The sequence below is a fragment of the Sciurus vulgaris genome, assembly GCF_902686455.1.
Source record: "Sciurus vulgaris genome assembly, chromosome: 6".
NCBI classification, from domain to species: Eukaryota; Metazoa; Chordata; class Mammalia; order Rodentia; family Sciuridae; genus Sciurus; species Sciurus vulgaris.
The window spans coordinates 22,075,159-22,092,762 of record NC_136466.1 but is presented as its reverse complement, the minus strand read 5'-3'; the positions used below and the strand labels follow the sequence as shown (position 1 = coordinate 22,092,762).

The 17,604-nt window shown below is 42.5% G+C and overlaps 1 protein-coding gene across 2 annotated transcripts; it reads left to right on the top strand.

Annotated features, from left to right (window-relative positions):
• The first annotated feature begins 1,974 nt into the window (after positions 1 to 1,974).
• Positions 1,975 to 14,849, top strand: LSM11 (LSM11, U7 small nuclear RNA associated). Of its 2 annotated transcripts, XM_079144337.1 has the most exons (4): positions 1,979 to 2,453; positions 6,954 to 7,093; positions 8,936 to 9,019; positions 9,445 to 14,849. In XM_079144337.1, exons 1-4 carry the CDS (start codon positions 2,012 to 2,014, stop codon positions 9,853 to 9,855), a joined length of 1,077 nt encoding a protein of 358 aa, XP_079000463.1. In that variant the 5' UTR covers positions 1,979 to 2,011; the 3' UTR covers positions 9,856 to 14,849. The 2 variants fall into 2 exon arrangements, with proteins under 2 accessions (XP_079000464.1, XP_079000463.1); XM_079144338.1 differs by lacking the exon at positions 8,936 to 9,019 and having other exon boundaries at positions 1,975 to 2,453.
• The last annotated feature ends 2,755 nt before the right edge of the window (positions 14,850 to 17,604 follow it).

Below are 17,604 nucleotides of genomic sequence, written 5' to 3'. Positions count from 1 at the left end.
CTATTTGTTTCTTATACAAATACAGTAAATAAATCTGACTTTTGCTTGTATCTTTGGGTAAGCCAAAGGATGCAAATACATTTGTCATAGCAGATGTTCATGGACTTTTACATGTAAAAAGAAAAGTTTCTTGGGATGCTTATTTAAGTGGTGGTGCAATCCCAGCAACTTGATGGGCTTGAGGCAAGAGAATAACAAAGTTTGAGGCCAGCCTCAGTAACTTGGCAAGACCATGTCTCTCAATAGAAAGGGCTGGGAATGTTTAGAGGTAAAGCACCCTTGTTTTAATCCCCAGTACCAAAAAAATAAATGCCTGTTTTATGATTCCCTTCATAAAAACTAGGGGTTTAGCATTCTGATTTTTAACCCCAAAGTCTGGCTTCTGATGTATATGGTTGCTGATACACAGCCCTTTGGGCAAACAAGGTCCTCAGTATACTAATATGCTACATGAAGGAGTAAGAATGTAGCTCTTGATTAGCAAACAATGGTAATTTGGTAGCATTTTATGTCAAACATGGCTAAGTAGGCATTAAAGTGCAAATTTTCAATACAAAAACAACCAGGAAAAATCTGTGATCTGCAGATCTTGTGAGACACCATGAAGACTGTCACTCGATTTTATCAGAGCATGTGGGACAAGCACTGATTTGTTGGACTGCCAGCAATTCCACAGCTTTTGAGTTTTTGTTCAGGCTGGAGGTTATATTTATTTCGTGTCCCAGCCTTTTTTTCACTAAATTTCACTAAATTTCCCAGTCTTGCCTCAAACCTGTGATCCTCCTGCCTCAGTCTCTAGTGGCTTGGATTATAGGCATGCGCTGCCACACCTGGTTTGGCTGGAGATTTTAATAAGCCGGGCTTAATACTAACCATTAAGGAAACTAGTAATTCCATTCATTACCTAGAAGCCATTGCTTGTGGTTATTTTATCTTTGTGATATGTATTCATTCCAATGCATATTTCAAAGAGTTATCAATTTTCGTCTTGCTAAGGTGCTCTTCTCTATAGCATTCTCTTAGGCTTCCTTTCCAAATCTTAAACTGTACACAAAAGCAACCAGTGTAGAGTTAATACTAATTGAAAGCAGTCTAGGAGAGTCGTTCTGGTTAGGGAAGAAATTTGTGTACGTGACTGGAAACATTTTGGCCCTGCCGCCTGAGGAAATATTCTTTAGAGGAGACTGTCATTCTAATATCAAAAAACAAAACAAAGAAAAAAAACCCTGCTGAACTGAAGCTAAAAAGTAACAAATTCAGTTCTATAAATTCTTGTTCCAGTTATTTAGCCATGCTAGAAGAAGCGGTAAACAGGGCACACCTGGGGAGGGCACACCTGTAATCCCAGTAACTGGGGAGGCTGAGACAGAAGGATCTCAAGTTTGAGGTCAGCCTGGGCAACTTAGTGAGACTGTATCAAAACAAGCAAAAAGGGCTCTGTGGATGTAGCTCAGTGGTAAGCACCTCTGGGTTCAAACCCTAGTAAGAGGGGAAAAAAAGGTGATAGAATTAATTTTCTTTTATACCTAGTTCTCTCCAGTCTTAATGCAGATTTCTTTATCCGGGGTAAAGGGGAAATGTGGACTGGGACCCACCACCCTTCAGGGTTCCACTGTACACTTAAACAGTTGTTGGCTCACACATTTATCGTGTAATCTATATGCAGGAAATCCTCACAATGTTAAAATGCCGATTATAGGCTCCGCACCCCGGGGGGGTCTGGAGTATTAACGAACACCCTAAGTGATAATGATAGACGGGGAAACACCGCATTTTAGCAGATGAAGCTTGGGTGACGGCGTGAACCTGTCGGCTGTGCGTGGAGGCGGTGCGAGGCCCCAGGCGGCTGCAGCCGCTTGCCACGCCCCCCAGCAGGGGCCCCGCGCGAGCAGATGCTGCCCCCCGGCGGTCGCGCCGGCGCAGTGCGACCCCGCGCCGCGGCTGCGCAGTGCCGCCCTCTGGCGGCCCCGCTCCTTCCTCCCATCGGCCTCGGCTTGCGGGCCTTTCAAACATGGAGGAGCGGGAGCGGGGGGCGAGGCCGGCTCTCGCCGGGAGCCCAGCGCGCCCGCCCAGCCCGCGGCTGGATGTCAGCTCTGACAGCTTCGACCCGATGCTGGCCCTGTACGCGCCCCGCCTGCCCCCCATCCCTTACCCCAACGCCCCCTGCTTCAACAACCTGGCCGAGTACGAGAGCTTCCTCCGGACCGGGGTCCGGGGCGGCGGGCGCGGGCGGGCGCGGGGCGCGGCCGCGGGCGCGGGGGGCCCCGCCGCCGCCGGACCCCCGGGCAGGACCCGCCGCCGCCAGGACGCCCCTGCCCCGGACCCCGAGCGCATCCAGCGCCTCCGCCGTCTCATGGTGGCCAAGGAGGAAGAGGACGGGACCGCCGGGGCGCGCCGGCGGGGTCCGGGTCGCAGCAGGAAGGCGCCGCGCAACGTGCTCACGCGAATGCCCTGTGAGTCGGAGAGGCCGGGGGCGGGGCCGCGCGCCCGGGGGAGGGTCTGGGAGGGTCCGCCCGCGCGCGCCGCGGGGAGGGTCTGCCCGAGCCCAGAGGGGAACGCGGCTTGGGGCGGGTCGCCTGGAGTAGCCGGGGGTCCGCATGAGCAGTGGGGGCAGAGTGGTAAGGCTGTGCTGGTAATAAGGAGCCGTGGGCAGGGACTGCAGAGGTAAAACGGGTCCCCAGAAGTGGCGACGAGAGTGGTGAGCCCGCAGAGAGGGTCTGCGGAAGAGATGGGGCACCGAGGGAGATGGTGGGGCCTGGACTTAGATGAGTTTGGGGGACATCGTAAGGTCTGCAGAGGTGATGAGAGATCCAGGGCACCAAGGAGGGAGAGGAGGGCGCATTCAGGAGAAGTTGGGGGAAGAGCACAGCCAGTATTAAGGAGAGTATTTGAGCAATGGGATTTGGGGATCAGATGAAGTGAGGAGAAATATGTTCGGATAGCACAGGGACATAATCTAATAACTCCTACACAGGAAGCAACAGCTCATTCTGGGGTGCAATAAGCTGGAGAAGGGCCGGAGGGTCTTGATACACACATGTTCACATTACTAGATCACAGGTGCTGGAATGCAGCAGGCACAAAATGCCACTAAAACACATGCGCTGCTTTACAGCCACGCTGCCTGACTAGGTGCAGGACTGTGTCTGTCGGGCTCCTATTACCATATGCGCAGGTTATTTTAAGTTCTGAAGGTGTAAATGGCACGGGGGAATTTCTTCCAGCTTCCTAATAGATCCTTAGAGTGCAGCTGTTAACAACAGAGGTTCTAATGTGTGAGTTAGGTCTTGTATAAGTAGAATAAGAACAACCCAGGGATGTATCCTTTGTCATCTGGCAAGCAGTTCTGACATCTGCCCTGTGAACACAATGACCTACTTAGCCATTCACAGCATCTGCATCCTGATAATTAAATTGTTATATTATTAAATAGTTTCCTCTTGAAAGGAGAGGTGTGCTATGCAAGAAGATTATTTAGCCTCATTCCTAGAAATTTGTTTATTAAGAGACAAGCATCCTGAAAAGCTGTGTGCTGTTATGGGTGCCTTTGTTGGATGGCTTACTCAGCCAGAGCAGAGCATCCCTGCCCAAGTTAGGCTTTACCTAGCTTGCTTACCCAGCAATAACACAAAAGGCAATGTGTTTGTTCCTAAAATGAACCGGTTTGAGGAACCTTATTTTGTCTGTATATTTTGCTCCGATCAGGTTATTGAAATGAACACCAAGTCTCAGATTGTAACATTTATTTCCATTTTATCAGTTACTGCTTTGCTACAGAGATTATCTAGGGAAAGAAATATTTCTATGGGTGGCTTTATTTAGCTTTACTATGTTGCATTCTACTATACTGGTATGTGAACGCCAGATTTATCCTCTTCCCATGATTAAATATTCACTTGGAATCAAGATACTGTGCCCTAGTAATCCATAGATGGGTCGACATCCCAGAGTTGATGAGCTTCAGAAAGCAAGGAAATGACAGACATATGGGTGAGGATTAGATTTATTGAAAAAAAAAAGTTTCTATAAGAGGTAAGCTTTAGGTTCTGAAGTTAAGAAATGGCTTATGGGGAAGTTTTGTTAGGGTTTTCATTTGTTTGTTTGTTTTAATCAGGCTATTTAGTGTAATTTACCTGTAGTGAAAACTCCGTCTTTTTAAGTGAGTTTTACAGATGTGAAAACCTCCTAGGTTTACACACTGACTCCTCCAGCTTCTGTTTTACTTTAGGTAAGTTACTTTAAACTCTTAGGCCTCAGTTTCTTGATCTGTAGAATGAAAACAGTAATATCTAGGTAACACTGTCAGGATTAGATTGGTTAACATATTTAAAAGCATTTACAATAGTAATGCTCCTCAGTACATGGGGAAACTTTCAATAAATGTTAAATGTCAATGTTATTGTGGGTTGTTGTTGCAGTTGTTACTTTTAAACTGTCATAATTAAGTGCCCCAAGTCAGAATGTGTATAATTTGCCTATATTGAGAGTTGGCTTCCTATTTGAGCAAATTACTTAAATGTTTCAATTGGGGTGAAATAAGAGTACCTATGTGTTAGAATTGTTATGAGGATTAAATAATGTAGGTAAAGTTAAACTTACCAGAGGGCCTGGTTCACACATAAGGCCTAGTCATGGATGATAATGTTGCTGGCAGCAGTGAAAATAATGTTGTGAATGTGAGTTAGGAGAGCAGGCAACTTGTAGTAAGCCAATCAGCTGATAAGGCTCTGGACTGACCTGTGCTGTGGAATGAGATAGGACAGGTCTTAATTTTGAGAATCTGTCATCTGAACTTAGTGATGACCACAGATGGAGAAGAAAGCGTCAACTCAGTTTGTAATGACTTAAGCGAAGAGTAGTGGTGGCAGTAGAGAAGGGGATTTAGAAGAATAACCTTCTTCAAAGCTAAGGCTTTTTTTTTTTTTTTTTTTTGTCATACTAAGTTTTAGAAACCTGTTTCATATCTGATGGAAATCTGTCACAAAGAGACACAAAGAGAATGTATATTCTGATTCAGAATGGGGAGATCATTTTTGCTTTTACAGTTTACTCTCATAGGTGGTGCTAGTGTTGTATTTTTTATCATACAGGAGAGAAATGTTCCCTGGAATTACTCCTTCGAAGAAAAATTATCAAGGGAGAATAACAGATGTAAGAGCTGAAATCCCAAGTTTGCCGTTTATTTAATTAGATCAGTTTCCAAGAAATTGAATTGTAGAGAATTATTCCTGAAATTAATCTAGAATAAATTAAGGATTCTAACCTGGGGAATCCTTAACCTTTAAGGAAAAGGTACTAACCAAGGTCATGCGTTAGTTGTAGTGACCTGAAAGTTGTTTACAATGCGTGATTTATCACACCGTGTAACATACATGCAGATATATGCAGATAGATGTGTGTGCATACACACACCCTTATCAGAGTCTCAAAGGACTTCAAAACGTTGCTAGAAGAAAGGTAGATGATGAAGGTCAGACCAAGGATTTCCTGTTCCTTTCCACCATTTCTGCCATTTTGCCTGTTTATGATAATTTTCACGCTGAAGTAAACTCCTGTTTTTCATCTGTTAAGTAATTTTCTCCCAAGAGTGTTTTCTTTCATTGATCATGACCATCATTTGTATGCCAACTCATGAGGGTGAAGTAGTCAAGAGGAACTAAATTAGTGGCAGTGCAGGACTGTACTCTTGGATGCCACCGGAACAAAAGAAGTATATTTTCTTTTTGTTTACTATCAATGACAAATACTATCTAAAGAATTTTGCCTTATAAATTTAGGAGATCCTGTATATGGATGTATATGTTGGGGAGGGAGGTTATATATACTAGAGCCAGCATATTGTGAGAGCTAAATTAACATGAATTTAAAAATATCCATCCTTTTTTCCAAGCTCTGAAAAAATAATCCCTCAAAATAAAAACTGAAATTTGGGCCAGGCATGGTGGAACACACCCATAATCCCAGTTACTCCCGAAGCTGATGCAGGAGGCTAAGCATGGACAACTTAGGTTTTGTCCCAAAATAAAATTTTTTAAAAAGGACTGGAGATAAAGCTCAGTGGTAGTGTTTGCCTGGCATGTGTGAAGCCCTGGGTTCCATCCCGAGTACCTCAAAAATATAAACAAATGAATAAAAGCTGAAATTTGAACTGGGCATCCAGGTTAGCAGTGGAACACTTGCCTAGCATGTGCAAGAACCTAGGTGCCTCCCCAGTACCCTACAAAGTAAAATGCTGAAATTTACAGTCCCACCCTTATTCCTTTGAATTGTCATTTTGTTCTCTTTACACGATGCTCATAAGCAGTCTCATCGGAGCCCTTTATGCTGTCAAGTACTGGAATGCAACCAGGACTTTTCCTCCTAGTATAAATAGGCTGTGCATTGAAACTCCAGTGGCTCCAGAGCTCATGCGTGGAGCAGCTCAGGTTGGTGGGACCTAAAGGCCATTGTCTTTGAGAGGATGGCACAGGTTTAAAGGCAGATATGTTACCCAGTTTATTTCCTTCAGACCTGTGAATAGGGTTTTCAGTTCTTGGGAAATCTCAAGCTATATATGTGACATCATGAGACTTATGCTGAAAAGAGGTGTCTAAAAGCACAGAATTGAACCTCTAGCTGCTGACCTATATATTTAATGTGGTATTTCAGTTTTTGCCTGCAGAAGTTCTTAAATGATGACATAACTTAGAATCGGTGACATCACAGAATGAAGATAGTAGGTAGCGGAACATTTAGACAACATCCCTATGCGTGGCTGATTTGCATTGTGTTGGAGCAGTCTCATTTTAGTGTGTTGGCTGTACTAGCCCTGTTGCTCATTGGGCTTTCCAGTTCCGACAGTGAGGTTGTCACTGTGCTTGTATTGCTGCACGTGGCGGAGTGGTCTTGGCTTTAATTCTGGAATTAACGAAGGCAAATGTTCTTGCTGTACTGACTCTTTTTTCTTGTTTCAGTGCACGAAGGCAGCCCTCTGGGTGAATTGCATCGTTGTATCCGGGAGGGGGTGAAGGTGAATGTTCACATCCGCACTTTCAAGGGACTCCGGGGCGTCTGTACAGGCTTCCTTGTCGCATTTGACAAGTTCTGGAATATGGTAATGAATCTTTTTTAAGGGGGCTGGAGAACCTACTAAAGATGAAATCTTTCATGTCTATAGGACCTGAGAAACCTTATTAAGCAAAATCAACAGAATAACTTCTTAGAAGAACTAAAATCTTTATACACTCTTGGACAAAAGCAACAAGTTATTTTTATTGCCTCCTTTTCCTTAATACAGTGGGTACTCAACAGGGGCAATTTTGTTTTTCCCTTCTTCCCAGATACTTGGTAATGTCTCGAGATCTTTTTTCTGACTCTTACATTTGTGGGAATGGTGCTACTGGCACCTAATGGGTAGAGGTCATGGAATGGATGCTGCTAAATATCCTTCAGAACAGAAGACACCCATATGCAACAGCCACCTGGTCCAAAACGTCATTACTGTCAAAGTTGAGACACTCAGCCTTAAGGAATAATTATTTTATCTACTTAGTGATTTTAAATTGATTTCTTACCAGCCATTCTTTAATTTATTTAAAAATATTTATTGACTTCTCATTTTGACTAAGCAGACGTGGTAGTAGTTGCAGAAATTTCAGAAATGAATTTCACTTTACAGAGTTAGGGAAGATAGCTAAGGATAGGGTGAAGCAGACATTAATAAATGAAGCACTCTGCTTGGTGTTTCCTCAGGAGTGCCCAGGCATTGTAGAGGCTTACTGTCTCACTCGACGTCTGTAGGAGAGAAGGGGTATGTTGTAGCACCGTGGTAATAATGAGACAGTCAACCAAGAACCACCAGGGTTTTCCCGTTTCTTTTCCATCTCCATCTTTCCTTTTTAACTCTCCCCGTTGATGCATTCTCCTGGATAATACCATAGATGCTAACATTTACAGAGCACTTGCTATGTGCCAGATACTGTACTAAAGGCTTTATATATTAATGAATGAATCGTAGGCTTTATTACTGTTCATTTCACAAATAAAGAAATTGAGTCTAGAGAAATTGCAAGATTGCTTCCAGGTCACACATTCGTAAATGGAAGTAGCAGACCTTATTCTGGGACTTTCTGACTCCTAAGACTATTCTTTCAGCCATTATGGAATTCAAATTCTAGTTTCTAGTCTTACACCTAGCTTCACCATGTGATGGCTGTATGACTCTGGAGGTTCTGCTTTCTCATTTCTAAAATGTAGGAAAAAATACTGTTATTATACTGTTACCTAAAGGGAAAGGATTTAAAAGGATATACTTGTTGATGGTAATAATAATAATAATTTGTAATAATCATATTACAAATGTAGCTATCAGCTTATGTTCATAGGGTGATTTACATCTCACTTGATCCTGACAGTTATCCTGTGAAGCTGATCTCAGTGATGAAATCTCACCAGTAATCCTGGTTGATCTCTGCTAATTGCTATCATATTACACAGAAACTGAGGAGAGTAAAGAAGCAGTAGTGTTCCTCAAAGTGTAATGCCATCCTGCATCAGAATTACTTGGGGTTTCTGGTTTTAAAAAAAGGGTTATGTCCCATACATACTGGAGCAGAGTCTCTAAGAATAGACTTGAATTTTTTTGTATTTTAATAGGCTTCTGGATATATATATATATATACACACACACACACACACACTGAAATTTAAGAACCTGTACCATGCACTTGTAAAGGCCCTTACCATTCACAGGAGAAACTCATGTTCTTATATGGTGATAACAGCTTGGAAATCCTAAGCAAAGGGTGTTAGAAATTACTATGTTCTGTCCAAGAGCAGAGTCACCTGTTAAGTTAGTTCTGCTACAAATAGATATTACTCTAACTTTCCCACTGAAAGCAAAAAAGTAATATTTTTAATTCTGCTTCTCCCCCCACCCTTTGAATCGTTCCTCTAGGCACTTACTGATGTGGATGAGACCTACCGAAAACCTGTTCTAGGCAAAGCGTATGAGCGGGATTCTTCGTTGACTCTCACTAGGGTAGGCAGTTTCCCCTGACTTCCTGGATACCCATCCTGCTTAGGAATTAAGATCCCTGAGCCCAGTGATGAAAAGCTCTTCTGTCTGTATCAGGATCTTCATTAGTCTCTCATCTCATGCTTTCAGCTGATCTCAAATGCATATGTGCTTCTCACCTGCATATTTGAGAAAACAAGTTACCTTTTATAAGGCTTAAAAGTCTTCCAGGTTTATGCCACAGAAATAAACAGATTGCCTTTCTCTTGATATACTTAATGATTTATCCAAATTATGGCTGAAAATAGAAAAGCCATTACTAACTTTAAAAATTGCAATGCATGGAGTCTACAGGGCATAATTAAGGAATCTGAGCTTTTTCTATGTGTTAATAAAGGGAGATTGAAGGCTAAAGAGAAGGCTAATATTTGTCATTGCTTTCCTCATAGCTATTTGATCGGCTGAAACTTCAAGATTCCTCCAAGAAGGAAGCAGATTCTAAGTCTGCAGTTGAAGACTCCACTCTGTCCAGATACTCCCAAACATCCACTTGGAAGGTGGCTTCAGTGTGGGGAAGAGGAGACACTGACCGGGGCTCACGCAAGCGTTCCCGCTCTGTCCCTTCTTCCCTGCAGGCATCTGCAAGGGAGGAGTCCAGATCAGAGCTGTCAGGGAGGACTACACGGACAGAAGGGTCCAGTACGGGAGGTACCTTTTCCAGGGCTACCACCCTTTCCAGGGGCCAATCCCGTAAAAAAAAGCGAAAGCCCAAGGTGGATTACCAGCAGGTATTCACCCGACACATAAATCAGATTTTCATTCGAGGTGAGAATGTCCTGCTGGTTCACCTTGCACAGTAACCAGCTCAGCCTCACTTGAGCTTTGGTTTTTAAAAATAAAGTGCATGAATTGCTACTCTGCTGTATCCTAGTATCCCAAGGAAACCCTGAATTGGAATGCTTCCCTCTGGTACTGCACCTGCAGAGGACAGAGCAGGCTCGACCCTCTGGACGATGAGATCAAGGGGAGGATAGGCCTTAATGAAGGTGGGCATGTGAGTTACTGTCAAGACAGAAGCCATGCTTAGGTACATGGCATCTGACTGGGTGTCATGGTCTACTTCATACTCTCAAACCAAATATAAGATCTTCCATTTGACTTAGGGTCACAATATAAGTGGAATTCACTCTTCAGAGATTATAGAAAAATGTCTCAAAAAGAATTCTCATTTTTAAAGCTTGTATCCTGACTAGTCATAAATTTGACTCTATAAGTAGCAATGTAAATTGCTCCAGAGGCCTGCACCCACCTCTTGTAACTGACCTATGAATTTTGCTCTACACCATTCTCTCTTGATCAAAAATGAAATTTATTATCTTTGAATATCTGTAAGATCTAGAAAAGTTACCAACTAACATAGAGGTGAAATTTAGGTAGGTTAGGTTAGTGTGCTCAAAGCAGGCAGCAGTGAATGCTGCTTTGCTCCCTCTCCTTGTTATAGAAAGAATGCAGGACCTCATCAGTCTTCCCCTAACCAGAGGTAGCCTCTGCAAACAGCACACCAGATGGGACTGTCACATGCTTGTGTGGTGGCTTCTTGTCCTTCTGACTTCTGTGGCATGGTGCTAGTGCATGTACCCTGTGGTATTACCCTGCTGTACATAGTGTGAACTGTCCTGTGAGCTTTGTGGCAGGAGACTGTGACCTTCATATCTGGTTTCAAAGAGTTCTTCATGAACTCGGTAACACACATCACATGGCTGAGAGTCCCCTTTCCCAGGCGGGGCTGGCCTTGTGTAGAAAATCTTTCAGAATGATTTTACCAAGAATTAAGGATGGTAGTTTTATTCCCACATGTCAGGCCAAAGAGAGGCTTACAAAATACAGTGGGTGGTGTCTAAAGAGACACCTCACTTACAGCCTTGCTTGGGTAACAGGAAACCACAGGACCTGGGAATGCTCCTACTTGAATCATTTTGTGCTTTTTCAATCAACAGTGCAGAATAGGCTGCATCTTGACACAGACTGTTAGGCAATATTGACTTTTTGTTAGTTCATATTTGTTTTATCTTAGATAACTTACGTTCAAAGTGAGAATAAGAAATAACTAACCAGTTAAAATATATGAAAAGAAGAATTTCCCCTGCTCTACTTGTTTTGTCCTTGGATAAGCCTTCTGAGAAGCAGGGTGAATGAAGTTTAGGGAGCTGGGACACCTGTTCTGCTAGCTGGACCACTGGCTTACCAGACAATGAAAGGTGAGCAGATTTAACCCCTCTGTGCCTCAGTTTCTCCCATTAGACACCTACCTCACAGGGGCATTGCAACAAAGAATTTTAGGAAGGCATTTTACAGCCTCTAAACATATTTAAGTGCCATGAACAATTTTTACAATCTCTGTTTCATAGCTCTGTAAGAATTCTATGTCTTATGAGCAAGGCAGGTGCTATATGAACAAGGAATCTTCCTAGGTGACATACTATGGTCTAGTAATTATTATCGGAAGGCAGAGAAACTTCAGGAACTGTTATCCATATTCCATTCCATCCTCTGGAGGGACAGTGGAAGTTCTCAGAAGAATATCTTCAGTTAAGAGAAGAGCGACCTTTTTTGCTACTCCCCCCACATCTCAGCCCCCACCTTTTTCTGATAATTATCAGAAAACATTCCCTTGAACTTTGCAAGGGGTTTATATGATAGTACCAAAGGGAGAATGAGCATCTAAAGATGGCAGGTCCCCACTGGGGAATTTGCAGAAGTTTTTTTTTGTTTGTTTTATATTTACTTGTTTTTATTTTTAAATGCACATTAAAGTGTACTCTAGAGCCAGATCAGATGCTCTAAAGTTTAAAGAGGTTCCAGATCATAAACTTAAGTTAACAGTTATCTTTGGAATCAACCAGTCTAAATTCTCTTCTAAATAGTTTATCCAAAAGTCTTATTTTCCAAATTAATAGTTGTGCTATTTAATCATCAGGCTATCCTGCCTATCTGTATCTCCATGTGACTGTCTTCATCTGCCTGCCTGCTCGTCCCTCATTTAGAAACCATATTACAGTTTTCCCAATAATGTAGACATTTGGAATCAAAGGCAATATAATCAGTGTCCATTCATCCTAGTACCTAGTTAAATCTAACCTGATTTGTTTTAAACATGCCAATTTTCATATTTATGCATAACTTTCATATATCCACATAAGGATTGATTTACTATTTTCTCCCTGCATGACAGTTCTAAGAAAAATATTTTTGAACTGTGCTATATACCAGATATGCCATATGAGCCCATTTATTTGCTTGGACAGTGATTCTGGAATGAATACTACCAAGTAAATGTGATATTTCACACAAATAATGATAATTATTTTTAGAGAAGTCAGTTCTTTTTAATTATTCCTTCCTCTTTATCATTGGAGAAATTTTTCAAAAGAAAAAAATAGGTCCTAATAATATATTGCTGCTAAAACAATGTGATCATCTAGGCCATTATACATTGCTCTGGAGTGTGGGGGAGTAGCTCAGTGGTAGTGTGTGTGCTTAGCATGTGTAAGGCCCTGGGTTCCATACCCAGCACCTTAAATAAATAAATAAGTAAATAAATAAATATTTTTTAAGTTGTTATAGAAATAACTGAAGTCTTCCTCAGGAGAAGGAAAGGGCAAAGTAATGGTAGAGCACAGGCATCCTCCTCCCTCAACTCATCTGGGATGGGCCCTACACAGCTGAAATGCAGAACTGGTCTCTAATATTCTCCAAGGATTCCAGCTTGGGAAGCTCATTAAGAACTGTACATATTTTTGAATATCCAACTTTTGTTCTTCAAAGTAATCTCTAGGCACACAAATATGTTTCCAAGACAATTCACAGGACATACCTGTGCCATGAGGAAGGCTTCTCAGGGGTATTCACCTTTGTTAGATAGTAACAAGTGATTAAGAAATTCAAGATTTGGTTTCACGCTTAGAACAATTTCAGGTGCCGTTCTTTGTACACAGAAGCAATTCTACTGCTTCACCATTAGTAGAACTTGCACTTGGTGGTTGTTTTCATATTGGGGAAGCATTTCTGCTTCCTTTCAGGGGACCGTCTTGTGTGGAGGCAGGCAGCTTTGGACCAGTCGGCACTTTACTCAATGTGCATGGCGCAGGTCAAGTCAGAAAGCCTGGGAGACATTGACCTTAAGGTCCAGGTGCATAGAAAAAAACACCTCTACATCCTGCACATCCAGAGAAATGACAATTTGTACCCCATTTGAGTACAATGAATCAAAATGCATTCTGCTATCATGTCTAACTAAATAAAACAATTAAAAAAAAAAAAATACCTGTGCTACAGGCAGATCAGGAGCAGCTTCTGCCCCAGTGGTGTAAAGGTCAAGCAGTACCTGCAGAGATGTCAGGTCATGTATGACCTGCCTCCATCCCCACAAGCCTCACAGGCGTCTGTACCTCTCTACCCCTTGAGGAAAAAGAACTAGAAACCTAACTTGATACAGAATGGACATTTGTATTTCTATTTGCACTACTCCTTTAGCAGCTCACATGGGCAGTCATGAAATAGAATTGGTTCTATAAATTGCTTTAAATCTTCTCTAAATTTTGCCTTTAGGAAAAAATTAAAATTCTTCAAAGACAGCTAGCTGTCACTGGTGCTGCCCCAGAACTTCTCTTTCTTTTACGTATTTTTTTCAGAATGAAATGGTCGCTGTGGAAAGGTCAAGGTTCATATAAGAGAGGAGTATCATGGTACGAATATAATAGTTTTGCAACTGTTTCAATTTTTCTTTTCCCTTGCCAGACACACAGTGCAGCCAGCCCCATTTCAGTAACTTAGGTTCTCGGATCTGTGTTTCTCTTCTCCCAGAAGGCCTTTCTTAGTGGTTGTATAGCAAACGCATTGGATCGGGGCCCATGTTGCAAAGGTGGGCAGTCTGTCATTACTTTCTGGCAAGTTGAGCTGATGGATTTAAGATAAGCCTTTGGGGTTCCTGTCACCATTTTCTGTCCTCTGAAGAAGGGTTGGGCCTCCTTTACTCTCAGTGTTTTGAGTATTTTTCAAATGTTTGTAAGTTCTCTTGCACTCTTCTAATAAAAATGAAAGCTCTCTGTCAAGAAATGGCTTTGGATGGCTCAGAGATCTAGGGAAGGAAACATAAGTACACCTGAGACTTTCAGTTGGTTTTTTATTTATTTAGAATAAAAAGTAGTTTGATAAGCTACCAGAGTTACTGCTCCTTTAAAAACACTCTCTGAAAAGATGGGAACTGTCCCTTAGGAAAGCTATAAAAGCTATTCCCAATACATTGCAATTGCTTTTGATTTTGAGTCCTTTGGAGCAAATATCTGATGTTATGTCTGATGTGATGTTTTTAGATCTGTGAAGAAAATGTCTGAGAATTTTTAGGGGTATTATTTAAACTCTGATTATATGGCTGTATTATGTGGAGCTAGGTTTTAGGGCAGCTACTCACTTCTTTTCCTGTTGTCCTGACAGTAAAGCAGATAGTGAGCCATGTCTTTAAAACTAATTTGCTTACTCCATACTGACATCTGAAGACATCAGCCTTCTGTTGGGCAACCCGGGGGATTCCCCTGTACACCATGACTTATTAATGATTTTTAGACAAGGCTAAAGCTGAGTGACTCTATGTGTTTGTAGTTTCTGTATTCATATACCAGCTGCTAAAAGAAAAACCGTGAGTGTAATCTCATCTTTATATTGCTCCTAATTGTTAATTGAACCCTTTCCTGTTTGGGGAGGATTGCTGCTAATAACATCAGTTTGCAATGTTAAGCTTTAGGTATGTGTCATATGGGAGTCTGGAAACTGTAATAAATATGATTGATTTAATGTACTGGCTGCTTTGTCTCTGCTGATTTTGAGGGGCAGTGGGGAGTCAGGGCAGTCCATTCCCAGGAGCAGAGGCCTGTCGAGAAGGGTAAAGCATCTGGAGCCTTCTGTAGCTGCATCATCGTGACCCTGTGTCCTTTCTGTACCACAGCACACACAGCTAGGTCACCATTCTCAAGGTATTTTTCCCTCCCTCCAAGTTTATTTGAAGTTCATGCTTAGAAAAGTAACTCAGCCCACATTATGAATTTTCTCTTCCAAGCCCCCAAGCAAGGGTAACTGCCGTGAGAACTTATTGTGCTCATTGGCATTAAGCCATTCTCTTTTGTGATCTACTGAAGTCACTATTGATTTTGCTCCCCTCTGAGTGTTTTAGCACATTTGCCTAATTGATCCTCAGTTTTCCAGAAATACGTGTTTGCCCCAGCTTTGCTCTGTGCATGTACAAGAAGCTGAGCTACCCAGCTATTTGCCACATTGATTACTTGCTCTCTTCCATGTGCTTCCAGAACTAAGTCACCTGGTAAGGTGAACAAGTAAAAGCAATGTTGATTGTTAGAGGGGAAACCAAGTTAACTGTTGAGATGAGATGCAGCTCCCCACTTGAGAGGACAGCTAACTTGGGCTCAGCCCAGTACTGGACCTTTCGAGCCACCACAGTGGAGGAGGGTGGAGGCAAGACCCAGAGGCTTTAGTTCTGATCCTTGCCTTTTTGTTTTGTATCGTAGAGACTTCTGATTAAAGGAGAATGTCCTCATGGATAAAAATAAGGCTCAAGAGAGCACTGACTTGAACTTTTAGGAATACAGTGAGGTTTAAACGTGGGCAAGGGAGTGGAGGCCATGGAATGAGACACATTTTTGTCTCCTGTTTTTCCTGGATAGAAGTGGCAAGAAACAAAAACTTTCTTGCCAATCACATTCTCCAGTCTGCTTACTTGCCACTAGGTGGCAGTGGGTTAAAGAAAACTGCTTAACTGGAGGTCCTGGGAGGAGCCGCATCTCCTGCTGCAGTTTGTAGTTGGATGCTCACCAGTCAGCACTGAGATAATCAAGGCGAAAAAAAAAAAAGCTGTATTCAACCAAGTAACAATATGGACACTTGGTACCAATGTTGAAGTCACCTACTCTGAAGCCCAGGAGTCCGACGGATGGCACTCTGGTTGTAAATGTGCTTGGAGTGCACAGTAGACGGAGGGTTTCCCAGTGCCCCTGTTTAGGGAGTCTGTTGCTGTTCTCACATTAGAGGGCTCCTCCCTTCCTTGAAGAACACTGTCATCCCACCTGCCCTCTTCCCACCTACTGGCATGGGATTGCCCCCAGAAAAGCCGTCTTGAAGCCCTTGTTTCTCAGCAACTGTGTCCCTGTGGGACAGGTCAGTTCCACCCAGTATTGATACCTGAAGGCCCGTTTATGAGAAAGGTCACAGCTCTCTTATGATTCTATGACCAGCATTGGGCCTCCACACCAAGGCTGTAAGCAGATGTATTCTTGTGACAAACAGAGGAGAGCCTGTTGTTTTAGGTTGGAATACCAGGGCAGAAGAGGTCCATCTGCAAATACGGCAAGCCAAGGCCTTCAAAAGACCTCCCTTCCTTTCCTCAAGCATAATTTTCCAGCAGCTTATGGTGAAGAGGAATATAGTATGGTCTTCAAAGGAAAGTTTGAAAATAAGGTGGTAATTGTGTTAGATTTTCATCACTCTAATGAAATACGTTAGTCAACACAGCAAAGGTTTACTTTGTTGCACAGTTTTGAAGGTTCCAGTACTTTAGGCCTGTGTCAGGGCAGCAAATCATGAAAAGAGCACATGGTTGAGCAAAGATACCCCATGGCCAGGAATCAAAAGAACACAAGGAAGGGACTGGTGTCTCACTAGGACCCTTTCAAGGGCACACCCCAATGACCTAAAGACCTCTCGCTAGACCCCACCCTGGGGAACAGACATTCAACATCCAAACTATGATAGTGAAGAGCTTTATTTTTGCCTTTTTGGTCCTTGGTAGCTTGTGCCACCTTTCACTCATTCACACTTTGTGAAGGGACAGAAGACAGATCATGCTTTAAGAAATACTGTCACTTTGGGCATGTGAGCCCTGTGTTGAGCACATTACATGCACTGCTCTGTTCCCATGCAACCGTCATAACAGATCTCATCTCCATTAAGTGTGAGGGAACTAAGACTGTGTGAGGTTAAGTATCTTGGCAACATCTCTCTGCTAATAAAGAAATGGTGAATTTGGAATTCTATCTAGATCTCTCTCCTTATTGTTAGCCAGTTTTACCTTTAAAATAGTAACATTCTCAGACATTATTAACCAGGAAATTTTGAGGGTAAGCTAAGTTGTACCCTTAGATAAATCAAAAATCAGAAGGCTCCGTCAAACTATGATTTGGTGGTTTGCCTTAGATGTCTAGTTCCTTCTGATTCATGCTGTTCTTCAGCTGGAGGTGGACACACACAGGGCTCAGTGGCTTACACAGAGGACCAGGAAGGTGGGCACTCCGGGGGGGCAACAGGCCAGCTGAAGCTCTGCGAAGTTGCCAAGTAAGTGCCAGAGGGTGGTATATTTTATTCAATAGTTTGACTCTAGAAAGAGTATTGCTCCAAAAGTCTTATTAAAAAGAAGACAGAGTGAATAGTGGCCTTCCCCAACTCCTCTGTACACAATGAGAAAGTCTATCATCCTCTTCTTTCCGACACTTGGAAAGAATGCTTGGCCTTGACTATAAATTTATCTAAGCAACGTCTTCTCAAGC